Here is a 23981-nt window from a genome sequence, read left to right as displayed (position 1 = left end):
GTGCGTCGGGCAGAACCTGTCGGACCGCACGGAGCCCGACGGTCCCGGTGCCGGTGCCGGCGCGTACCCCACCGAGCGCGCACCTCCGGACCCGCTCAGCGGTCGGTTCCGGTGCCCGAGCTCGCTCAGGGTGCCCCCCTACCTGAACTACCGCTTCCTGGGGCAGGAGAACTGCGGGGCTCCGTGCGAGCCGCAGAGGTCTCATGGGATGATGTATTTCAGCGAGGAGGAGCAGAAGTTCGCCAGGATCTGGATCGGCATCTGGTCCGTGCTGTGCTGCGCGTCCACGCTGTTCACCGTGCTGACCTACCTGGTGGACGTGAAGCGGTTCAGCTACCCCGAGAGGCCCATCGTCTTCCTCTCCGGCTGCTACACCATGGTCTCCATCGCCTACATCGCTGGCTTTCTCCTCGAGGACCAGGTGGTCTGCAACGACAGGTTTGACAACGACGTCAGGACGGTGGTCCAGGGCACCAAGAAGGAGGGCTGCACCATCCTCTTCATGATGCTCTACTTCTTCAGCATGGCCAGCTCCATCTGGTGGGTCATCCTGGCCCTCACCTGGTTCCTGGCAGCGGGCATGAAATGGGGCCACGAGGCCATCGAGGCCAATTCCCAGTACTTCCACCTCGCCGCCTGGGCCGTGCCGGCCATCAAGACCATTGCCATCCTGGCCGTGGGGCAGGTGGACGGAGACGTGCTGAGTGGGGTCTGCTTCGTGGGCATCAACAGCGTGGACGCCCTGAGGGGCTTCGTCCTGGCGCCGCTGTTTGTCTACCTGTTTATTGGAACCTCCTTCCTCATGGCCGGCTTTGTGTCCCTGTTCCGTATTCGGACCATCATGAAGCATGACGGCACCAAGACGGAGAAGCTGGAGAAGCTGATGGTGCGGATCGGGATCTTCAGTGTCCTGTACACCGTGCCGGCCACCATCGTCATCGCCTGCTATTTCTACGAGCAGGCCTTCAGGGAGCAGTGGGAGAGGACGTGGATCGGCCAGACCTGCAAGACGTACGCCGTGCCGTGTCCGGCCCAGAACCATCCCAACATGAGTCCCGACTTCACCGTGTACATGATCAAGTATCTCATGACGCTCATTGTGGGAATCACCTCCGGGTTCTGGATCTGGTCTGGGAAGACCCTGAGCTCCTGGAGGAGGTTCTACACCAGGCTGGCTAATAGTAAGCATGGTGAGACCACGGTGTGATGCGGTTCCGCCTGGTCCAACAGACTGCTGAGTGACAAACCGAATCATCCCCCTCTGGTTCTCTTGGACGTACAGCAGACACTCGGTATGTTTTTTAATGTACATATGCATTTGTGAATTTTTTGTAAGTATATATTTGTATTTAAAGATTTTAAAACATGTCTTTTTAAAAAACAAATCCTACTTTGGACATACCGGAGTCAAACTTAATGTTCTCAAAGAGCCAACTGGATCCTGAGGTGTCCTGATGTGTTACTGGGGAACAGCAGGGAGTCCTCCTCAGTGAGTCTGTTCTAAGTCGAGTCCTGTGGAACCCAAGTGCTTCCTCCTTAACACTGTTATCCTGATTACCAGCTGCAGCTCGTGTCTCCTCTGCAGGTGGACAGCTTAGAATATGTCTCTGTGACGGATGGTTCTGGCCCGCAGCTCAGTTCTGACATTCCTTTCCAAATAAAGGACACAGAATCACGGTGGGTTACAGGAAATAGAGTTACGGCAGGTTAGAGGACATAGAGTTACGGCAGGTTAGAGGACATAGAGTTACGGCAGGTTAGAGGACATAGAGTTACGGCAGGTTAGAGGACATAGAGTCACGGGAGGTTAGAGGACATAGTCACGGCAGGTTAGGGGACATAGAGTCACGGCAGGTTAGAGGACATAGAGTTACGGCAGGTTAGAGGACATAGCGTTACGGCAGGTTAGAGGACATAGTGTCACGGCAGGTTAGAGGACATAGAGTCACGGCGGGTCAGAGGACATAGAGTAACGGCAGGTTAGAGGACATAGTCACGGCAGGTTAGAGGACATAGAGTCACGGCGGGTTAGAGGACATAGAGTTACGGCAGGTTAGAGGACATAGAGTCACGGCAGGTTAGAGGACATAGAGTCACGGCGGGTTAGAGGACATAGAGTCACGGCGGGTTAGAGGACATAGAGTCACGGCAGGTTAGAGGACATAGAGTCACGGCAGGTTAGAGGACATAGAGTCACGGCGGGTCAGAGGACATAGAGTTACGGCAGGTTAGAGGACCAGGATAATGTTTTTGCAGATTCAGTTTGGACAATGATTGTCCATCCTTGGACTTGATCGGGTTCGGGACTCGTGACCACTATGATTGCTTGTGCTCAGTTTAGTTGGAGGTATGACATTGTCCACAATGCAGGTGTAAATAAAGTTTTATTACACTTTAAACAAAAAGGAAACCTATCCGGCTGTAACTGGAAGCCTCCTGGACTGGGCGGGTCAGTCCAACTGGGGGCTCCAGCGGTGCTGACCCGTTCTACACAGTACACCTCAGCCCCGCTGTGTGTATTTCAGTGAGTACACCTCAGCCTCGCTGTGTGTACTTCAGTGAGTACACCTCAGCCTCGCTGTGTGTATTTCAGTGAGTACACCTCAGCCCCGCTGTGTGTATTTCAGTGAGTACACCTCAGCCCCGCTGTGTGTATTTCAGTGAGTACACCTCAGCCTCGCTGTGTGTACTTCAGTGAGTACACCTCAGCCTCGCTGTGTGTATTTCAGTGAGTACACCTCAGCCCCGCTGCGTGTATTTCAGTGAGTACACCTCAGCCTCGCTGCGTGTATTTCAGTGAGTACACCTCAGCCCCGCTGCGTGTATTTCAGTGAGTACACCTCAGCCTTGCTGCAGGTATTTCAGTGAGTACACCTCAGCCTCGCTGCGTGTACTTCAGTGAGTACACCTCAGCCCCGCTGCGTGTATTTCAGTGAGTACACCTCAGCCTTGCTGCGTGTATTTCAGTGAGGAACACGGTCCAACCCACTCAGAGCTTGTCTTTGAGTCGCAGGTTCTGATCAGGAAACTATTTATTTCTGCCAGAAAATGTGAATGCCGATGAATTTCAGGGAGTTACATGGATCAGTGTTGGGAAGCACGAGCATGATGTGGAATGTGCAGCTTGGGTTCAGGTGGTGCAGTTCAATAAGAAAAGGATTGGCCTCACTCTCACACGTTAGAATGCCCCACGTTCAACATGTATGTACGGTACACACGTTAGAAATGACCCACGCTCAACATGTATGTACGGTACACACGTTAGAATGACCCACGTTCAACATGTATGTACGGTACACACGTTGGAATGCCCCACGTTCAACATGCATGTACGGTACACACGTTAGAATGACCCACGTTCAACATGTGTGTACGGTACACACGTTGGAATGCCCCACGTTCAACATGTATGTACGGTACACACGTTAGAATGACCCACGTTCAACGTGTATGTAAGGTACACACGTTAGAATGACCCACGTTCAACATGTATGTACGGTACACACGTTAGAATGACCCACGTTCAACGTGTATGTAAGGTACACACGTTAGAATGACCCACGTTCAACATGTGTGTACGGTACACACGTTAGAATGACCCACGTTCAACATGTATGTAACATGTATGTGATTGTGCTTCTTCCGCTCCTCCTGCTGGGAGGCGGACCTGCAGAGTGCTCTGGGATGAAGAGTGGCGCTCTCTTCTTCCTCTGCAGCAGGACGGCTGCTGTCGAGCGCTCTCCCACACGGTGCTTCCGGGTCATGATAATCCTTTGATTGTGCTGACGGCTCGACAGTAGTCTCAGCTTTGAAGTTATTTCCTTTGCATTTGCTATGAAGAGAAACTTTATATTTATAGAAAAGAATCTTATATATATATTTACACACTATTGATTGCTTTATGAGAATAAAAACAGTCTCACAACAGCAACCGTCGAGTGTCAAATGTTTTCTCTTCAAAACTCAAGTAGACGTCCTGTTTGTCTTCAAGTTGGTGTTCGTGGAGCGAGACGTTGCGTCTGGGCCGTCCACCACAGCACCTCTTTCTGACAGAGCAGCGTCTCCGAGAGCAGCGTCTCAGAGAGCAATGTCTCCCAGAGCAGTGTCTCCCAGAGCAGCGTCCCAGAGAGCAACGTCTCCCCGAGCAGTGTCTCCCAGAGCAGCGTCTTCTAGAGCAGCGTCTTCTAGAGCAGCGTCTCCGAGAGCAGCGTCCCAGAGAGCAACGTCTCCCAGAGCAGTGTCTCCCAGAGCAGCGTCCCAGAGAGCAACGTCTCCCCGAGCAGTGTCTCCCAGAGCAGCGTCTTCTAGAGCAGCGTCTCCCAGAGCAGCGTCTCCCAGAGCAGCGTCTTCTAGAGCAGCGTCTCCGAGAGCAGCGTCTTCTAGAGCAACGTCTCCCAGAGCAGCGTCTTCTAGAGCAGCGTCTTCTAGAGCAACGTCTCCCAGAGCAGCGTCTTCTAGAGCAGCGTCTTCTAGAGCAGCGTCTCCCAGAGTAGCGTCTCAGAGAGAATAATTTATCTGCTTAAATCCAGTGCTTTTTAAAGATTTCAAATGAAAGTATGTTTCATCAGATCTGAGAATATGTTTTATTATTTCTATATAATTATGGTTCTAAATAATCAGGATGAGGTTTTTACTGCTCTATAAGAACCTGGTGTTTTTGGGTTTGGCTCTTTGTTAACTTGACCCATGTTCAATCTGTTTAACTAAACCTAGCCTAGCTTAGCACAAAACAGGTAAGGGTTTAGCTTTGGAGTTGTAAGATTAATATTTTTAGCTGTTGAGAGAGTTTCGGATTAATATGCAAGTCTTCATTTCAAAGTTTAACTAAATCTCGTAGGAATAGCAGCTGTTATTTCAACAAAGAAAAGTACATGAACTCATATTTCCATCACTAATACAAGTAGCTGTGGATCATCTGACCAATGCTAGCAATTATGCTAATGATAAATACAAGCTATTGTGCGGCCTTACATGAGGACTGCGCCACCATGCATTTTTGTGGCATGTGTAAGTGTTGGTCACAAATATATCTTGACAACGTTGTGTGACATCAGAGTATCCGAAAGGCAAAGGGCTGGTAAACGTGTGCAGGACCTGCAGAAATGTCACATGTTTCACGTGTTCGTGTGATTGTTTCTTCTCTGCCTAGATTGGATCAACTATCTTGTTGGAGGATAAATCAGCATGCGGGCTGGGGGGCTGGAGCGCGAACCCCCGACAATAGGAGGGCGGTCTCAGAACCGAAACCGCGGCCTGCTCTTGCTTTACCTTTTTAGTGGGCTCTGAAAAAAAAATGTATTCATTTTCGAACCGCTTCTTTGGAATTCTGGTCGCGGGCCAAGCTGGAGCCTCTCCGAGTAGTCAATGGGCGAGAGGCGGGTTACACCCTGGACAAGCCGCCAGTTCATCGCAGGGCAACACAGTGTCACCAATCCACCTAAGCTGCCTGTTTTTGGTGGGAGGGGGAAGCCAGAGAACCCGGAGAGAACCCACGCAGACACGGGGAGAACCCGGAGAGAACCCACACAGACACGGGGAGAACCCGGAGAGAACCCACACAGACACGGGGAGAACACGCAAACTCCTCACAGACAGGCCACAAGTCTGTGGATCAACATCAACAAGGCTGCGGGACCAGATGGCGTGTCAGGCCGGACACTGAAGACGTGTGCTGACCAACTGGCAGGGGTTTTCCTGGACATCTTCAACCTGTCCCTGCAGCTGTCCACCGTCCCTGCCTGCCTTAAGTCCTCCATCATTGTGCCTGTACCCAAGAAATCATCCATCGCCTGCCTCAACGATTACCGCCCTGTTGCTCTGACTCCCGTCGTGATGAAGTGCTTCGAGAGGATCCTCCTTAAACACATCAAAGACGCCGTCCCTGCTGGTTTGGACAGTCTGCAGTTCGCCTACAGGGGGAACCGCTCCACGGAGGACGCCGTCTCGCTGAGACTGCACTCGGCCCTGACTCACCTGGAGCAGCCTAACACCTACGTCAGGCTGCTGTTTGTGGACTTCAGTTCAGCTTTTAACACCGTCCCACCGGACATGCTGGCTCTGAAGCTCCACAGCCTGGGACTGTCTCCACCGCTGTGCTCCTGGGTCAGAGACTTCCTCAGCAACCGGCCCCAGGTGGTGAGGATAGGAGACACCACATCATCCCCTCTGATCCTGAACACTGGGACCCCCCAGGGTTGCGTTCTCAGCCCTGCTCTCTTCACCTTCTTCACCCACGACTGCTGTGCCATCCACTCCACAAACATGGTTGTGAAGTTTGCTGACGACACCACTGTGGTGGGTCACATCTCCAACAACGATGAGACCCACTACAGAGAGGAGGTCCAGAACCTGATGCTGTGGTGCTCGAGGAACAGCCTTGTTCTGAACACCAGCAAGACCAAGGAGGTCATAGTGGACTACAGGAGGTCCAGGAAGACTGAACACGCCCCCCTGTGCATACGAGGGGAAGCAGTGGAGCGTGTAGAGAACATTAAATTCCTGGGCATCCACATCTCCTCTGACCTCTCCTGGACACTCAACACCAGACACCTGGTGAAGGAGGCCCAGCAACGGCTCTTCTTCCTCAGGAAGCTGAAGCGGGCTGGACTCTCCTCTGTGCTGCTTGAAGACTTTTACCGGGCCACGATAGAGAGCATCCTGTGTCTCAGTGCGACCGTGTGGGACGGCAGCTGCACGGCGCAGGACAGGAAGGACCTATCCCGGGTGGTGAGGACAGCTCAGGGGATTGTGGGTCACCGTCTGCCTGATCTGGACTCTGTTTACACCTCCAGAGTCCAGAGGAGGGCCAGACGCATCGCCTCAGACCCCACCCACCCGGGCCACGGACTGTTTGTCCCGCCCACAGACCCCACCCACCCGGGCCACAGACTGTTTGTCCCGCTTCCATCAGGAAAGCGGTTCAGGACAATAAGAAGCAGCACTACGAGGCTCAGAAACAGCTTCTTCCCCCGGGCTGTGAAAGCAGTTGTTCCCTCGTAGCGATCTGGGACGCTTTATGCCGGTCCTGTTGCTGCTGTTGCTATTTTGCACTACTGCCTGTGATTCTCACTCTCTCTGTGTGTATATATATTGTTTCTTAAGAGAGAGAATTTAGTTTGTTATGATGTGTGCCTTAAGCCGTGGGCCTTCTCACGATTTTATTATGCTCGCATAATGACAATAAAGTATCTTGAATCTTGAATCTTGAATCTTGAAAGTCGGATTCAAACCAGCAACCTCCTTGCTGTGAGGCAACAGCGCTTACCACTGCGCCACCGGGCAGTGTTGGGCAAGTTACTCATGATCAGTAATATATTACTAATTACTTGCTGAAAAAAGTTATTAAGTTACTTTACTGATTACTCCCTGCCAAAAGTAACTAGATACTTATTACTTTAAGTTACTTTTTTCTTCTCGCCCTCAATAATTGCATCCTTTCTCCCCTAAAGTCTCACTTTGCATGTTCAACATTAGCAGATGTTTATTCTCCTCTTTTCTACATTGTAACTTCTCATTGTTGGTTTAACTCCAAACAGAGTCCTGAACACACGACATGATGAGACCTGAACACACGACATGATGAGTCCCGAACACACGACATGATGAGACCTGAACACACGACATGATGAGACCTGAACACACAACATGATGAGACCTGAACACACGACATGATGAGACCTGAACACACGACATGATGAGTCCCGGACACACGACATGATGAGACCTGAACACACAACATGATGAGACCTGAACACACGACATGATGAGACCTGAACACACGACACGATGAGTCCTGAACACACGACACGATGAGACCTGAACACACGACACGATGAGACCTGAACACACGACACGATGAGACCTGAACACACGACATGATGAGTCCCGAACACACAACACGATGAGACCTGAACACACGACACGATGAGACCTGAACACACGACATGATGAGTCCCGAACACACAACACGATGAGACCTGAACACACGACATGATGAGACCTGAACACACGACACGATGAGTCCTGAACACACGACACGATGAGACCTGAACACACGACACGATGAGACCTGAACACACGACACGATGAGACCTGAACACACGACATGATGAGTCCCGAACACACAACACGATGAGACCTGAACACACGACACGATGAGACCTGAACACACGACATGATAAGTCCCGAACATACGACACGATGAGACCTGAACACACGACATGATGAGACCTGAACACACGACATGATGAGTCCCGAACACACAACACGATGAGACCTGAACACACGACACGATGAGACCTGAACACACGACATGATAAGTCCCGAACATACGACACGATGAGACCTGAACACACGACATGATGAGACCTGAACACACGACATGATGAGTCCCGAACACACGACACGATGAGACCTGAACACACGACATGATGAGACCTGAACACACATTTATTAAAAAACAGAAAACAAATATTTCCCAAAAAACAGTTCTTCATGCTTTGGCTTTTGCTTTTTGTGCTTCGGTTCCCTTTTGAGGAGGGTCATCCTCAGTGGCAGTTTGGGATCACAGGGGACCCAGTCAAGGCATTCTGTGGAGGCCGAATAGAAATAAAATGACTACTTCTCCTCAAGAGTTCTCAAATGTGGGCCAATCACCTCGCTCATTGCAGCAGCATTCCCATCATGCAGTTTCTCGGTGAGTGGGAACATCTCAAGATGGCCGCGTCAGGGCGGAGCATCTCGTTTACCTTTACAAGCTGGCAGTATTAATGTTTCCTTTTTCTTTTGTCGACCACTCATACCAGGGCCTTCATCTGGGTCTGGGTTTTGTCCAGGTCCCTGTTCTGCATTTGCATTTTCTCTTCTCAAAAACGTCTCCATCGCTGTCAGTCCTCGTCTTGCTGTGATCCCAAACTGCCTTTAAGGAGGGTTCCCCTTTAAGGATGACCCTCCTTAAAGGGGAACCGAAGCACTCACAAAGTGTAGAGTAGGCAAAAGCCAAAGCATGAACAACTGTTTTAGGGGAAATATTTGTGTTCTGTTTTTTAATAAATGCGTTTTTTTAAATCTGCCACACTGTAAATGCAGCGCAGTTGCGTGACGCTTATTTTGAAGTGTGCGCTCTTATTTTGTAGTGCAAGGAGGAGTTACTGTACTAGAGTTAGCGGCAGAGAGTCGGAGCGACACCGTGCTCAGGTGCATCGCTGGAGTCTGAAGAGCGATCTATGGGCGGAACACAAACTTTATTACAGCACAGACACCCGACGATGGTTCATTCAGGATATTAGATCATTTTATTAGATCATTTTCCACTGGTTGGGAAACGCTGCTCTAGTCCTGTCCTTTGCATCGTCCTCCCCAACACCAGCCACTCTCATGTCCTCCCTCACTACGTCCATGTGTCTTCTCCTGGGTCGTCCTCTAGTCCTGTCCTTTGCATCGTCCTCCCAACACCAGCCACTCTAATGTCCTCCCTCACTACGTCCATGTGTCTTCTCCTGGGTCGTCCTCTAGTCCTGTCCTTTGCATCGTCCTCCCAACACCAGCCACTCTCATGTCCTCCCTCACTACGTCCATGTGTCTTCTCCTGGGTTGTCCTCTAGTCCTGTCCTTTGCATCGTCCTCCCCAACGCCAGCCACTCTCATGTCCTCCCTCACTACGTCCATGTGTCTTCTCCTGGGTCGTCCTCTAGTCCTGTCCTTTGCATCGTCCTCCCAACACCAGCCACTCTCATGTGCTCCCTCACTACGTCCATGTGTCTTCTCCTGGGTCGTCCTCTAGTCCTGTCCTTTGCATCGTCCTCCCCAACACCAGCCACTCTCATGTCCTCCCTCACTACGTCCATGTGTCTTCTCCTGGGTTGTCCTCTAGTCCTGTCCTTTGCATCGTCCTCCCCAACGCCAGCCACTCTCATGTCCTCCCTCACTACGTCCATGTGTCTTCTCCTGGGTCGTCCTCTAGTCCTGTTCTTTGCATCGTCCACCCCAACACCAGCCACTCTCATGTCCTCCCTCACTACGTCCATGTCTCTTCTCCTGGGTCGTCCTCTAGCCCTGTCCTTTGCATCGTCCTCCCCAACACCAGCCACTCTCATGTCCTCCCTCACTACGTCCATGTCTCTTCTCCTGGGTCGTCCTCTAGTCCTGTCCTTTGCATCGTCCTCCCCAACACCAGCCACTCTCATGTCCTCCCTCACTACGTCCATGTCTCTTCTCCTGGGTCGTCCTCTAGTCCTGTTCCCTGGCAGCTCCATTCTCAGCATCCTTCTACCGATATAGTCCCCGTCTCTCCTCTGGACATGTCCAAACCATCAAAGTCTGGTCTCCCTGACCTTGTCTCCAAAACGTCTAACCTTCACTGTCCCTCTTATTGTCTCATTTCTAATCCTGTCCATTCTGGTCACTCCCAAGCAGAACCTCTGGTGTATTCTTGAAGGTGACTATTATTTAAACTTTAAAGTTTTCTCTTTTTTATTGTTTTTCAGGAAAGTCACCTTAACCCTAACCCAATCATCAATGATGCAACCACAATGTGCTCCTGAGGTTCGTCTTTTCTTTCGCTCGCATCCGGATCCGTTTAAATTCTATCACGGATTCCATCCTGGACTTGTTTCCTCTCCTTCTGTGCAGCTTCAAGGCGTTCTCTTTCATAACTGCATGCGTCTATTCTCGCTGAAGGAAAGCATCAGCCAGAAACAAACAGCAGGTTTTACAAAAGAATCTCTTAGCAACACCTAATCTTTAACAGATAGCAGAATTTCTCAAGTCACAGCCATATATCATTTACATTTGTTATTAACCTTCCGCCTGTAAAATAAATACATTTACTTGTGTTTTTTCCTCAAAAGCTCAGTCTGCAGACAGCCGTTCGTGAACCCTGCAGATTGCTGTCAGCATCTTGTGGGATTTGATTTGTGTTTCGCATGTCTGTGTGTGTTTCAGTGCGAGGCTGTTCCATTTGCTGTTTCCACATTCCTTGCTTGTGAACGGGAGAAGTCTCGAGACATCCCAAAAGAGGTTTTAATTATTACTTATTCTGCCAAAAAAAAAATCTGAAACCATTCCATGAAAACCAGAGACTGAAAATGAGCTGCGGTGCCAGTAGGAAGCCAATGCACCCAGGTTGACTGGGGTTGGCATGGTTAGCAAGTTGTTGTTGTTGGTACACAACTGTATAATGACTTATGTGGACTTATTATTTTTCAAGGATTACTGTTTTATTAAGATGGATAACGCTACAGATGTAATGTGAGAGACCTGGAAGTTCTACATGAAATGGTCTCTCGACGCTCGATGGCACCGTGAGGACCTTTTTCCTATTCCAGTGGCCAAGCTTCAAAGATATGAGACTCTAGACTTCGAGTAGTTCTTCGCTCTGGGTCTCGGGTCTGGGGAGGTGGCGATGGTGGTGCAGTGGTTGAGCGCCGTCCTATGATTGAGGGGTTGGTGGTTCAATTCCCCGCTCAGGCACATTTGTGCGCTGCCGTTGTGTCCTTAGGCAAGACACTTCACCCACATTGCCTAGGCGACCAACAGCAGACTGCTTGTATCAAACACAGAACCTCTGAGAAACATTTAATGTGAGGAATTTGACCAGCAGCAACTACTAACTGAGTTAAAAAAGGTGTAAGGTACCCTAAGGACACAACGACAGTGTACACATGTGCCTGAGCCGGGAATCAAACCGCCAACCTCTCGATCATAGGACGACCCTCTCAACCACCGCGCCACCGTCACCCCAACTCAAACATACAACTGGAACAGCTGCGTTTACTGATCACGTCTCCTTCCCACTTGTTACTCATTCATGAGCGCTTTTTGTGTTTTGCCCATATATCTGGTAAGACGCAGAAATGTCTAGCAGAGGAGGTGGCAGGAAGGGGCTCTGGGATTATGTCCTGTGTGTCCTGACGATAGTACCAGACTCCTTCTCCTGGAAATCTGATGCTCGGGACATAGAAGCGGTTTTCCCCAATTCGACTCATGGTGTCTACTTCATACTACCCTTCAGCAATCTGTGTGACTGTACCAGGAAACAATTTTATTATTATTATTATTATTTTTATTATTTATTATTAACAATATTATTGGTGACATACAGAGAGAGACAGCGGCTAGTACGCGCCAGCACGCACTGTTTGTGGGGTCGTGCAATCTGAGGCGTGGCAGCGCCTGGCATTGCTGCACCTCGTATCTTCCGCTTGTATTTGAACAGGAAATACGCAGATTCGGTGATTTTAATTACTAAACAGCGATTTTATGTCATTAAAGACATTTACTGATCAGACAAATTGTACAATAAATCTTTATTTTATCATCATTTTTATTTTATATTTACTTCTCGTGTAAACACAGATATCTTTTTTAATGACAATAACACTTTTGGGGAGGCTCAGCCTCCCAATCCATCCATCTCAACCGCTTATCCGGGGGGGTCGCGGGGACATCTCGTTCTTTCGGTCACTACCTAAAGCTCGGTCGACCATAGGTGAGGGTAGGAGAACGAAGATCGACCGGTAAATCAAGAGCTTCGCCTTTGGGCTCAGCTCTCTCTTCACCATGACGGATCTGTGCAGAGTCCGCATCACTGCAGACGCTGCACCGATCCGTCTGTCGATCCCCGCTCAATCCTTACCTCACTCGTGAACAAGACCCCGGCAACCTCAGTCTCTGAGATGGAGGAGCTCAGCCTCCCGAGCCTTTTAAGTGGTGGGGTCCCTAGACCAGGGGCTTGGAGGTCTTTTCTCTTCGGAAAGGTAAGAGAAAAGACCAGAAGCGCTTCATCCACCTGGATTTCTTTTTTGGGAGCTTTGGCAGAGCGTCATCCTCTTTGAGGGAATGGAGCTCCTCCATTTTCTCTGCCTCCCTGTGCCCGTCAAGAAGCTCCTTCTCCATCAACGCCCGCTGCTCAGCAAGCTCTCTCTTGAGGGCCTCCTCCCTCTGGAGGAGCATTTCTGTGAAACGCTTCTCCGTCTTAGAGGCCTCCTCCTGATGATGCTCGCTGGCCTCCTTCAGCAGCCGGTTTGTCTCCAGACAGCTGAGATGCTGAGCTTGGATGGTTTCAAGCACTTCATTGGTGTCACGCAGCTCGTACAAGACGATCGCCCTATAATTGGTTGCTTGACGGTTAGCCTTGACGAGCTGCTTCTCCTTGGCCGCAAAGAAGTGCTTGAGGAGATTGATCACCTCCTCATTTTGCTCCTGCAGCCTCTTTTCTTCCCTTTCTCTCTGGGAATGCAGGCTCTGGTGAGGAGAAGCAATTTGCTCTTCTTTGCTTGCCGTTGGCCGTCGTTGTATCTGGATCGGTCTGACGTCATCCAGGTCCTTGGCTAAGGAACTTGCCTCCTCTGCTGGTTTGCTAGCAACTGGCCGTCGTAGTATCTGGATCGGTCTGACCTTATCCAGGTCCCTGGCTAAGGAACTTGCCTCCTCTGCTGGTTTGCTAGCAACTGGCCGTCGTAGTATCTGGATTGGTCTGACCTTATCCAGGTCCTTGGCCAAGGAACTTGCCTCCTTTGCTGGTTTGCTAGCAACTGGCCGTCGTTGTATCTGGATTGGTCTGACCTTATCCAGGTCCTTGGCTAAGGAACTTGCCTCCTCTGCTGGTTTGCTAGCAACTGGCCGTCGTAGTATCTGGATCGGTCTGACGTCATCCAGGTCCTTGGCTAAGGAACTTGCCTCCTTTGCTGGTTTGCTAGCAACTGGCCGTCGTAGTATCTGGATCGGTCTGACCTTATCCAGGTCCTTGGCTAAGGAACTTGCCTCCTTTGCTGGTTTGCTAGCAGCAACTGGCCGTTGGAGCAGTTGGACGTTCTTCCGTCCCTTTCTGCTTACTTTTTTTTCTTCACCGTCTGAATCCGACGGGATCGTGGTAACAAACCTCTTCTGATTGTATACATACATTGTTTTAATTGTTCTGGAAGTGAACTGGGTCTGACTGAAGGTCTAAACTGTTATTTATAGACAGATATCGGTGAAACATCAAAGGTCCCTTTGATGTCTGTTTTGGATTTGCAGCTTTGATATTGAGCCCTTTTGTGATTGGTCCGTGCTGGTCACACAGTGGCGGGCGGTCAGGGCCTGCAAGGCCTTCTCTGCTTGCCTAACATAACCAGAAATCAAGAATACATGATCATATTTATGATAAAATCAATTTAATTTTATGTATATATATATATATATATATATATATATATATTCTTCACATTCATGTCATATTATATTCCAGTGATGTATTTTTAGGTGAGAGTTTTTATCCAATCAGAATTCAGCTAGCTTGTGTTGCCAGGCGGATTTCATACTTACCAGTGGCAAGCACTATTAATCCGAGACCTTCAGAATCAGCGCTGCTTGCCGTCTGTGTTGTGTAAGTCAGTGTTTCCCAACCTTTTTTGAGCCGCGGCACACTTTTTACATTTACAAAATCCTGCGGCACACCACGAACCAAAAAGACACAAAATGACGTTCTGACACAGTACACATTATATTAGATGAGCTTTATTATAATATATAGAGTTAATAATATAGTTTTTTAATGTATTTATACTTAGTGGGAAACCTGGGGCTGTTTCAATGAACACAAAATGGATATCCTGCAGTAATGGCAGAAAGACACACACAAAGCTCTTCCTCATCAGCTCTCAGTCTCTCTGTTTGTAGTTTTTATCGCCGTCGAGCTTGAGAAGCTCAGCTCACACAGATATGTGGTTGAAAACGGGAGCAATGTCAGAATAGCTTTGTTGGCTAGAATGGGGAACTCCTTGGCAACAGATAACCAGAAACTGTCCAAAGGAAGATCAGCAAAGTTTAGCTTTAAACCACCATCTTGTTTCAGTTCAGTGTAGTGATGGGAATTCCGGCTCTTTTGAGAGAGCCGGTTCTTTTGGCTCCCAAGTGGCTCCTCAGATTTTTTGTTGACAAAATTAATTTAATACCAAATCATGTGCAGTGTAAAATTAGCTACTAATGTAAAAACATGCAATATATCAAATGTTGATTAAATGTCTTTATTTAAATCCTCTTTGCACTGCTAGCTACAAAAAACATGTTGTAACGGTTCATGTTTTAGGAGTGTTCATTATTCCTACGCTGCAGAGAGTCCGCAAAGGCATCCAGGGAGGAGGGGCGGTGTGTGTGTGGGGGTGTCGCGGGGAGGAGGAGGAGAACGAGAGAGCTGCGGGAGTTAAATAAATAAATTAAAAAGTGCAAAAGATAAAGCAGCATCAGGTAACAGTTCTACTGTTTTACTGAAGATTGGCATCAAAGGAAACCGAGTGGCTCAGCTTGGAGGGGCTGATCCTGTTTCTCCTTTCTGTTATCATCTGTCCTGTTTTGGAGACTCTCTCTGGGGGGACAGTCTCCGTGCCATTGCGTGTGTGAGACGTGGGTAGACTGAACACCTGGACTCCCACCAGCTCAGTGGGTCTGCACTTCTTTGGTTAAGCGGCTCCTCGAGATACGATCTTACTTTATTTTATTTTGCCTTTGTGTCAACCGCGTTAAAATGTGTCCATATTTTTCTACGTTTTCTATCGCTCGTTTTTTCCCTTACCCTTTCTAGCGCGTCGTTTGTCTCTGGTCTAAAGTTCTCTCTCTCCCTGCCTCCCTTTCGACACACACACACTTTATTACAGCACGGACACCCGACAAAGTTAATTAGGTGATATTAGAAAAAAATTTAATTAAAAATTTAAAATATTTTTTTTTTGGGTGATATTGGAAAATTTCTCACGGCACACCGGTTGGGAAACACTGGCGTAAGTGAACGGGCTCGTAGAGTTGAGTTGATAGACAGTTGCGATAGCCAATCAGATCACGAGTTGGTGAAACAAGTCCTTCCTGCTTGTCTCACGTTACAAGTCAATAACGCGTTATAACAGTCAAATAGCGACCTGTACCTTTAAGGAGGCGTCGCCTCTTATGACGTCTCCAGGCTGCGCCTATGTTGTCATGGATACCCTATGTTTTTCCGCTCTTCAAGCTGGTCGATCTAACTTTAAATACAAATGTTTTCTGTTAAGACGAGCAGTTTGTGAAATCCCAGCACAAGTCTGGCTGTGAGTTTCTGCCTGTCGCCTTCTTCTCTTCACGGCTTCAACCGAGCGACACGCACTCAAAACCATTACAGTTGGCGCCCGAACATTTTTTCCCTTGGACTTTCATCGACGGCCAGTTTGTGTATTCAAAGTGGAACGAGTTTCACCGTTATACAAAGATTCAGGATCAGCCGCTCTTGTCGGCGAAATCAAAGTGATTTGCAGAGCGAACGGCAGGAAGAGCAGTTTTGACTGGATTTTTCCGCCTTCTTTGGATTTACTTGAGCGCGACGTCACGGAGCTCCTCTGGCAGCTGCGATAGACGGACCCGGTGGACGACGACGGCTTCCGGTTAACTGTTACTACACAGATGCTCCTCGGATCTCTAAGGGACTTTTCGCTCATCCTTCCCTGCCGCTCTCCTGCAACTTTTCCTGAGGATTTCTGTCACTGATGCCTGAACTGTTTCTGTGGAACCAACGGATTTGTCCGGTAATGTACACCACCTAAAAAAAAAAAAAAAAAAAGAAACTGTGTACTTTGGTTATCGTGCTATAAGTGTACGTATTTGGACTTTATTCATAACGTGCTGAGTTTTTTTTCATTAATATGGCAACTTATCCCGACTTGACTGATGTCGAAGAAGACACTGACTTTAACCCCCTCCTACCTCAAACTACTCTTCGTCAGCCGGCTGCTGACCTTGAATTAAAGGTGAAGATCCTGAAAACTGAGGTTGAGATGCTTCAGATGTGTCTGCGGGACTCTCTTGACCTACAGAAAAATATTTTGTCGGAATGGGACCAAAACACCAAGGCAAACCTTAGAAACCCCTCTGCTCAGCCTGCTAATCCTGTCCCAGTCGCTGCTTCAACACCCTATGCACCTGCCCCTTCCAGCAAGAGACCTCAATATCCTGATATGTCCTTACCCAGTCACACTCCAATTTTTAAACACGCTTCACGCATTCAGTCGGAATCTCTTGAACTCAGCAATACTACAAGAATCCTTGCTGCTGCACTGCATCAAGCAAAAATTGAACCTCCTGTGTTTGCTGGAGATGGTGTGATTCAGCCAGAAGACTGGTTACAGTCTGTTAATACATACAGGTCTTCCCTTGACTTAACAGATAATCAAGTCCTCAGAGAGCTGCCACGCTTCCTAGCTAAAGAACCAAGGAAATGGTTCAGCGTGCTCGACTCTCATGTTCACACTTGGACTAACTTTTGTGAACTATTCCGGATAGTCTTCCTGCCTGCTGACAATCAAGAGCGTATCATGAGAGGTATCCTGGACCGCATCCAAAGACCTGGTGAACCCCTCCCCACATTTGTTGCACACATGCTCAGTGAATTCAAAAGACTGAAAAGTCCACCATCAGAGCATGAACAAATTGAACTCGTCTGTAAGCATGCTCTTGAAAAGTACAGAGTTGCACTTTATGGCACATCTGTTAATTCGAGCATTGAGCTAATGCTGCAGGCACATGAACTTCACTCTGTTCTGGGACCTAACACAGCACAGTCACCACAAGCAAAAGTAAAAAGTACGCCTGATAGAGAGACTTATTGTTTCAAATGCTCCATGCCAGGTTACACTTCTCGCACCTGCTCCAAGTGCTCTACAGCCCTCCAGGGTCCCTCACATCGCACTCGGTCCACTGTGGAGCTATCACATGCACAACCACAGGACCAAAGCCCCAACACAGATGCCGTGGGAGCTGAAAATTACAATGCTGTGGCGGAGACGGAGCCATTCATTAGAAACCAGGGAAACTTCCAAGGGGGGAGGACATTCCGCAGAGGCAACACTCCCCCCAATCATTAACTCCGCCTCCCACTCCCTCACCCATCCCTAATAGACAGCCTGTTCTTGGTCATGTGAAAGATCTGACTTCAGAGTCAATATGGAACACCCCACTTAAAGCAAACGTGTGCTTTGAAGGTGCAGCGATAGATGCATCGCTAGATGGATAGATTTTTGTGTTTTGCCCATATATCTGGTAAGACGCAGAAATGTCTAGCAGAGGAGGTGGCAGGAAGGGGCTCTGGGATTATGTCCTGTACGTCCTGACGATAGTACCAGACTCTTTCTCCTGGAAATCTGATGCTCGGGACATAGAAGCGGTTTTCCCCAATACGACTCATGGTGTCTACTTCATACTACCCTTCAGCAATCTGTGTGACTGTACCAGGAAACAATTTTATTATTATTATTTATTATTAACAATATTATTGGTGACATACAGAGAGAGACAGCGGCTGGTACGCGCCAGCACGCACTGTTTGTGGGGTCGTGCAATCTGAGGCGCGGCAGCGCCTGGCATTGCTGCACCTCGTATCTTCCGCTTGTATTTGAACAGGAAATACGCAGATTCGGTGATTTTAATTACTAAACAGCGATTTTATGTCATTAAAGACATTTACTGATCAGACAAATTGTACAATAAATCTTTATTTTATCATCATTTTTATTTTATTTTTACTTCTCGTGTAAACACAGATATCTTTTTTAATGACAATAACACTTTTGGGGAGGCTCAGCCTCCCAATCCATCCATCCATCCATCCTACGGAGGAAGCTCATTTCAGCCGCTTGTACCCGGGATCTCGTTCTTTCGGTCACTACCTAAAGCTCGGTCGACCATAGGTGAGGGTAGGAGAACGAAGATCGACCGGTAAATCAAGAGCTTCGCCTTTGGGCTCAGCTCTCTCTTCACCATGACGGATCTGTGCAGAGTCCGCATCACTGCAGATGCTGCACCGATCCGTCTGTCGATCCCCGCTCAATCCTTCCCTCACTCGTGAACAAGACCCCGGCAACCTCAGTCTCTGAGATGGAGGAGCTCAGCCTCCCGAGCCTTTTAAGTGGTGGGGTCCCTAGACGAGGGGCTTGGAGGTCTTTTCTCTTCGGAAAGGTAAGAGAAAAGACCAGAAGCGCTTCATCCACCTGGATTTCTTTTTTGGGAGCTTTGGCAGGGTGTCATCCTCTTTGAGGGAATGGAGCTCCTCCATTTTCTCTGCCTCCCTGCGCCCGTCAAGAAGCTCCTTCTCCATCAACGCCCGCTGCTCAGCAAGCTCTCTCTTGAGGGCCTCCTCCCTCTGGAGGAGCATTTCTGTGAAACGCTTCTCCGTCTTAGAGGCCTCCTCCTGATGATGCTCGCTGGCCTCCTTCAGCAGCCGGTTTGTCTCCAGACAGCTGAGATGCTGAGCTTGGATGGTTTCAAGCACTTCATTGGTGTCATGCAGCTCGTACAAGACGATCGCCCTATAATTGGTTGCTTGACGGTTAGCCTTGACGAGCTGCTTCTCCTTGGCCGCAAGGAAGTGCTTGAGGAGATTGATCACCTCCTCATTTTGCTCCTGCAGCCTCTTTTCTTCCCTTTCTCTCTGGGAATGCAGGCTCTGGTGAGGAGAAGCAATTTGCTCTTCTTTGCTTGCCGTTGGCCGTCGTTGTATCTGGATCGGTCTGACGTCATCCAGGTCCTTGGCTAAGGAACTTGCCTCCTCTGCTGGTTTGCTAGCAACTGGCCGTCGTAGTATCTGGATCGGTCTGACCTTATCCAGGTCCTTGGCTAAGGAACTTGCCTCCTTTGCTGGTTTGCTAGCAACTGGCCGTCGTAGTATCTGGATCGGTCTGACCTTATCCAGCTCTTTGGCTAAGGAACTTGCCTCCTTTGCTGGTTTGCTAGCAACTGGCCGTCGTTGTATCTGGATCGGTCTGACCTTATCCAGGTCCTTGGCTAAGGAACTTGCCTCCTTTGCTGGTTTGCTAGCAACTGGCCGTCGTAGTATCTGGATCGGTCTGACGTCATCCAGGTCCTTGGCTAAGGAACTTGCCTCCTTTGCTGGTTTGCTAGCAACTGGCCGTCGTAGTATCTGGATCGGTCTGACCTTATCCAGGTCCTTGGCTAAGGAACTTGCCTCCTTTGCTGGTTTGCTAGCAGCAACTGGCCGTTGGAGCAGTTGGACGTTCTTCCGTCCCTTTCTGCTTACTTTTTTTTCTTCACCGTCTGAATCCAACGGGATCGTGGCAACAAACCTCTTCTGATTGTATACATACATTGTTTTAATTGTTCTGGAAGTGAACTGGGTCTGACTGAAGGTCTAAACTGTTATTTATAGACAGATATCGGTGAAACATCAAAGGTCCCTTTGATGTCTGTTTTGGATTTGCAGCTTTGATATTGAGCCCTTTTGTGATTGGTCCGTGCTGGTCAGTGTGACGTCTCCAGGCTGCGCCTATGTTGTCATGGTTACCCTATGTTTTTCCGCTCTTCAAGCTGGTCGATCTAACTTTAAATACAAATGTTTTCTGTTACTTATTAATATTACAGTGATGGTTTGAGTGCTAGCAACTATTATTTCATGTTTGAAATGTTGCTCGCCGTACAACCGGGCTTGGTAAGGTTAGAGTTGTTCAATAAAAGACGAGCCGTTCGTGAAATCCCAGCACAAGTCTGGCTGTGAATTTCTGCCTGTCGCCTTCTTCTCTTCACGGCTTCAACCGAGCGACACGCACTCAAAACCATTACAGTTGGCGCCCGAACATTTTTTCCCTTGGACTTTCATCGACGGCCAGTTTGTGTATTCAAAGTGGAACAAGTTTCACCGTTTTTTTGGGGGTTTTTTTCCACCGTTATACAAAGATTCAGGATCAGCCGCTCTTGTCGGCGAAATCAAAGTGATTTGCAGAGCGAACGGCAGGAAGAGCAGTTTTGACTGGATTTTTCCGCCTTCTTTGGATTTACTTGAGCGCGACGTCACGGAGCTCCTCTGGCAGCTGCGATAGACGGACCCGGTGGACGACGACGGCTTCCGGTTAACTGTTACTACACAGATGCTCCTCGGATCTCTAAGGGACTTTTCGCTCATCCTTCCCTGCCGCTCTCCTGCAACTTTTCCTGAGGATTTCTGTCACTGATGCCTGAACTGTTTCTGTGGAACCAACGGATTTGTCCGGTAATGTACACCACCTAAAAAAAAATAAAAAAAAAGAAACTGTGTACTTTGGTTATCGTGCTATAAGTGTACGTATTTGGACTTTATTCATAACGTGCTGAGTTTTTTTTCATTAATATGGCAACTTATCCCGACTTGACTGATGTCGAAGAAGACACTGACCGTAACCCCCTCCCACCTCAAACTACTCTTCGTCAGCCGGCTGCTGACCTTGAATTAAAGGTGAAGATCCTGAAAACTGAGGTTGAGATGCTTCAGATGTGTCTGCGGGACTCTCTTGACCTACAGAAAAATATTTTGTCGGAATGGGACCAAAACACCAAGGCAAACCTTAGAAACCCCTCTGCTCAGCCTGCTAATCCTGTCCCAGTCGCTGCTTCAACACCCTATGCACCTGCCCCTTCCAGCAAGAGACCTCAATATCCTGATATGTCCTTACCCAGTCACACTCCAATTTTTAAACACGCTTCACGCATTCAGTCGGAATCTCTTGAACTCAGCAATACTACAAGAATCCTTGCTGCTGCACTGCATCAAGCAAAAATTGAACCTCCTGTGTTTGCTGGAGATGGTGTGATTCAGCCAGAAGACTGGTTACAGTCTGTTAATACATACAGGTCTTCCCTTGACTTAACAGATAATCAAGTCCTCAGAGAGCTGCCACGCTTCCTAGCTAAAGAACCAAGGAAATGGTTCAGCGTGCTCGACTCTCATGTTCACACTTGGACTAACTTTTGTGAACTATTCCGGATAGTCTTCCTGCCTGCTGACAATCAAGAGCGTATCATGAGAGGTATCCTGGACCGCATCCAAAGACCTGGTGAACCCCTCCCCACATTTGTTGCACACATGCTCAGTGAATTCAAAAGACTGAAAAGTCCACCATCAGAGCATGAACAAATTGAACTCGTCTGTAAGCATGCTCTTGAAAAGTACAGAGTTGCACTTTATGGCACATCTGTTAATTCGAGCATTGAGCTAATGCTGCGGGCACATGAACTTCACTCTGTTCTGGGACCTAACACAGCACAGTCACCACAAGCAAAAGTAAAAAGTACGCCTGATAGAGAGACTTATTGTTTCAAATGCTCCATGCCAGGTTACACTTCTCGCACCTGCTCCAAGTGCTCTACAGCCCTCCAGGGTCCCTCACATCGCACTCGGTCCACTGTGGAGCTATCACATGCACAACCGCCGGACCAAAGCCCCAACACAGATGCTGTGGGAGCTGAAAATTACAATGCTGTGGCGGAGACGGAGCCATTCATTAGAAACCAGGGAAACTTCCAAGGGGGGAGGACATTCCGCAGAGGCAACCCTCCCCCCAATCATTAACTCCGCCTCCCACTCCCTCACCCATCCCTAATAGACAGCCTGTTCTTGGTCATGTGGAAGATCTGACTTCAGAGTCAATATGGAACACCCCACTTAAAGCAAACGTGTGCTTTGAAGGTGCAGCGATAGATGCATCGCTAGATGGATACATTTTTGTGTTTTGCCCATATATCTGGTAAGACGCAGAAATGTCTAGCAGAGGAGGTGGCAGGAAGGGGCTCTGGGATTATGTCCTGTACGTCCTGACGATAGTACCAGACTCTTTCTCCTGGAAATCTGATGCTCGGGACATAGAAGCGGTTTTCCCCAATACGACTCATGGTGTCTACTTCATACTACCCTTCAGCAATCTGTGTGACTGTACCAGGAAACAATTTTATTATTATTATTTATTATTAACAATATTATTGGTGACATACAGAGAGAGACAGCGGCTGGTACGCGCCAGCACGCACTGTTTGTGGGGTCGTGCAATCTGAGGCGTGGCAGCGCCTGGCATTGCTGCACCTCGTATCTTCCGCTTGTATTTGAACAGGAAATACGCAGATTCGGTGATTTGAATTACTAAACAGCGATTTTATGTCATTAAAGACATTTACTGATCAGACAAATTGTACAATAAATCTTTATTTTATCATCATTTTTATTATTTTTTACTTCTTGTGTAAACACAGATATCTTTTTTAATGACAATAACACTTTTGGGGAGGCTCAGCCTCCCAATCCATCCGTCCATCCATCCATTATCTTCCGCTTATCCGGGGTCGGGTCGTGGGGGGCAGCAGCCTAAGCGGGGAAACCCAGACTTCCCTCTCCCCGGCCACTTCCTCTAGCTCTTCCGGGGGGATCCCGAGGCGTTCCCAGGCCAGCCGAGAGACATAGTCCAGCGTGTCCTGGGTCTTCCCCGTGGTCTCCTCCCGGTGGGACGTTCCCTGAACACCTCACCAGGGAGGCGTTCAGGAGGCATCCTGAATAGATGCCCGAGCCACCTCATCTGGCTCCTCTCAACGCGGAGGAGCAGCGGCTCTACTCCGAGCTCCTCCCGGATGACTGAGCTTCTCACCCTATCTCTAAGGGAGAGCCCAGCCCCCCCACGGAGGAAGCTCATTTCAGCCGCTTGTACCCGGGATCTCGTTCTTTCGGTCACTACCTAAAGCTCGGTCGACCATAGGTGAGGGTAGGAGAACGAAGATCGACCGGTAAATCAAGAGCTTCGCCTTTGGGCTCAGCTCTCTCTTCACCATGACGGATCTGTGCAGAGTCCGCATCACTGCAGACGCTGCACCGATCCGTCTGTCGATCCCCGCTCAATCCTTACCTCACTCGTGAACAAGACCCCGGCAACCTCAGTCTCTGAGATGGAGGAGCTCAGCCTCCCGAGCCTTTTAAGTGGTGGGGTCCCTAGACCAGGGGCTTGGAGGTCTTTTCTCTTCGGCAAGGTAAGAGAAAAGACCAGAAGCGCTTCATCCACCTGGATTTCTTTTTTGGGAGCTTTGGCAGAGCGTCATCCTCTTTGAGGGAATGGAGCTCCTCCATTTTCTCTGCCTCCCTGCGCCCGTCAAGAAGCTCCTTCTCCATCAACGCCCGCTGCTCAGCAAGCTCTCTCTTGAGGGCCTCCTCCGTCTGGAGGAGCATTTCTGTGAAACGCTTC

General features: G+C 48.9%; 1 protein-coding gene across 1 annotated transcript in view; it reads left to right on the top strand.

The window, feature by feature from the left end:
- LOC137917793 (frizzled-1-like) overlaps positions 1-1207 on the top strand; it is a 1686-nt gene extending 479 nt beyond the window's left edge. Inside the window, exon 1 of the mRNA XM_068760528.1 lies at positions 1-1207. This exon is cut by the window's left edge and continues 479 nt beyond it. Coding sequence (XP_068616629.1) covers positions 1-1207 — 1207 coding nt within the window.
- Positions 1208-23981: the final 22774 nt, after the last annotated feature.

This window comes from Brachionichthys hirsutus, chromosome 3 (assembly GCF_040956055.1).
Source record: "Brachionichthys hirsutus isolate HB-005 chromosome 3, CSIRO-AGI_Bhir_v1, whole genome shotgun sequence".
Classification (NCBI taxonomy): Eukaryota; Metazoa; Chordata; class Actinopteri; order Lophiiformes; family Brachionichthyidae; genus Brachionichthys; species Brachionichthys hirsutus.
This window is presented reverse-complemented; position numbering and strand designations above follow the sequence as displayed.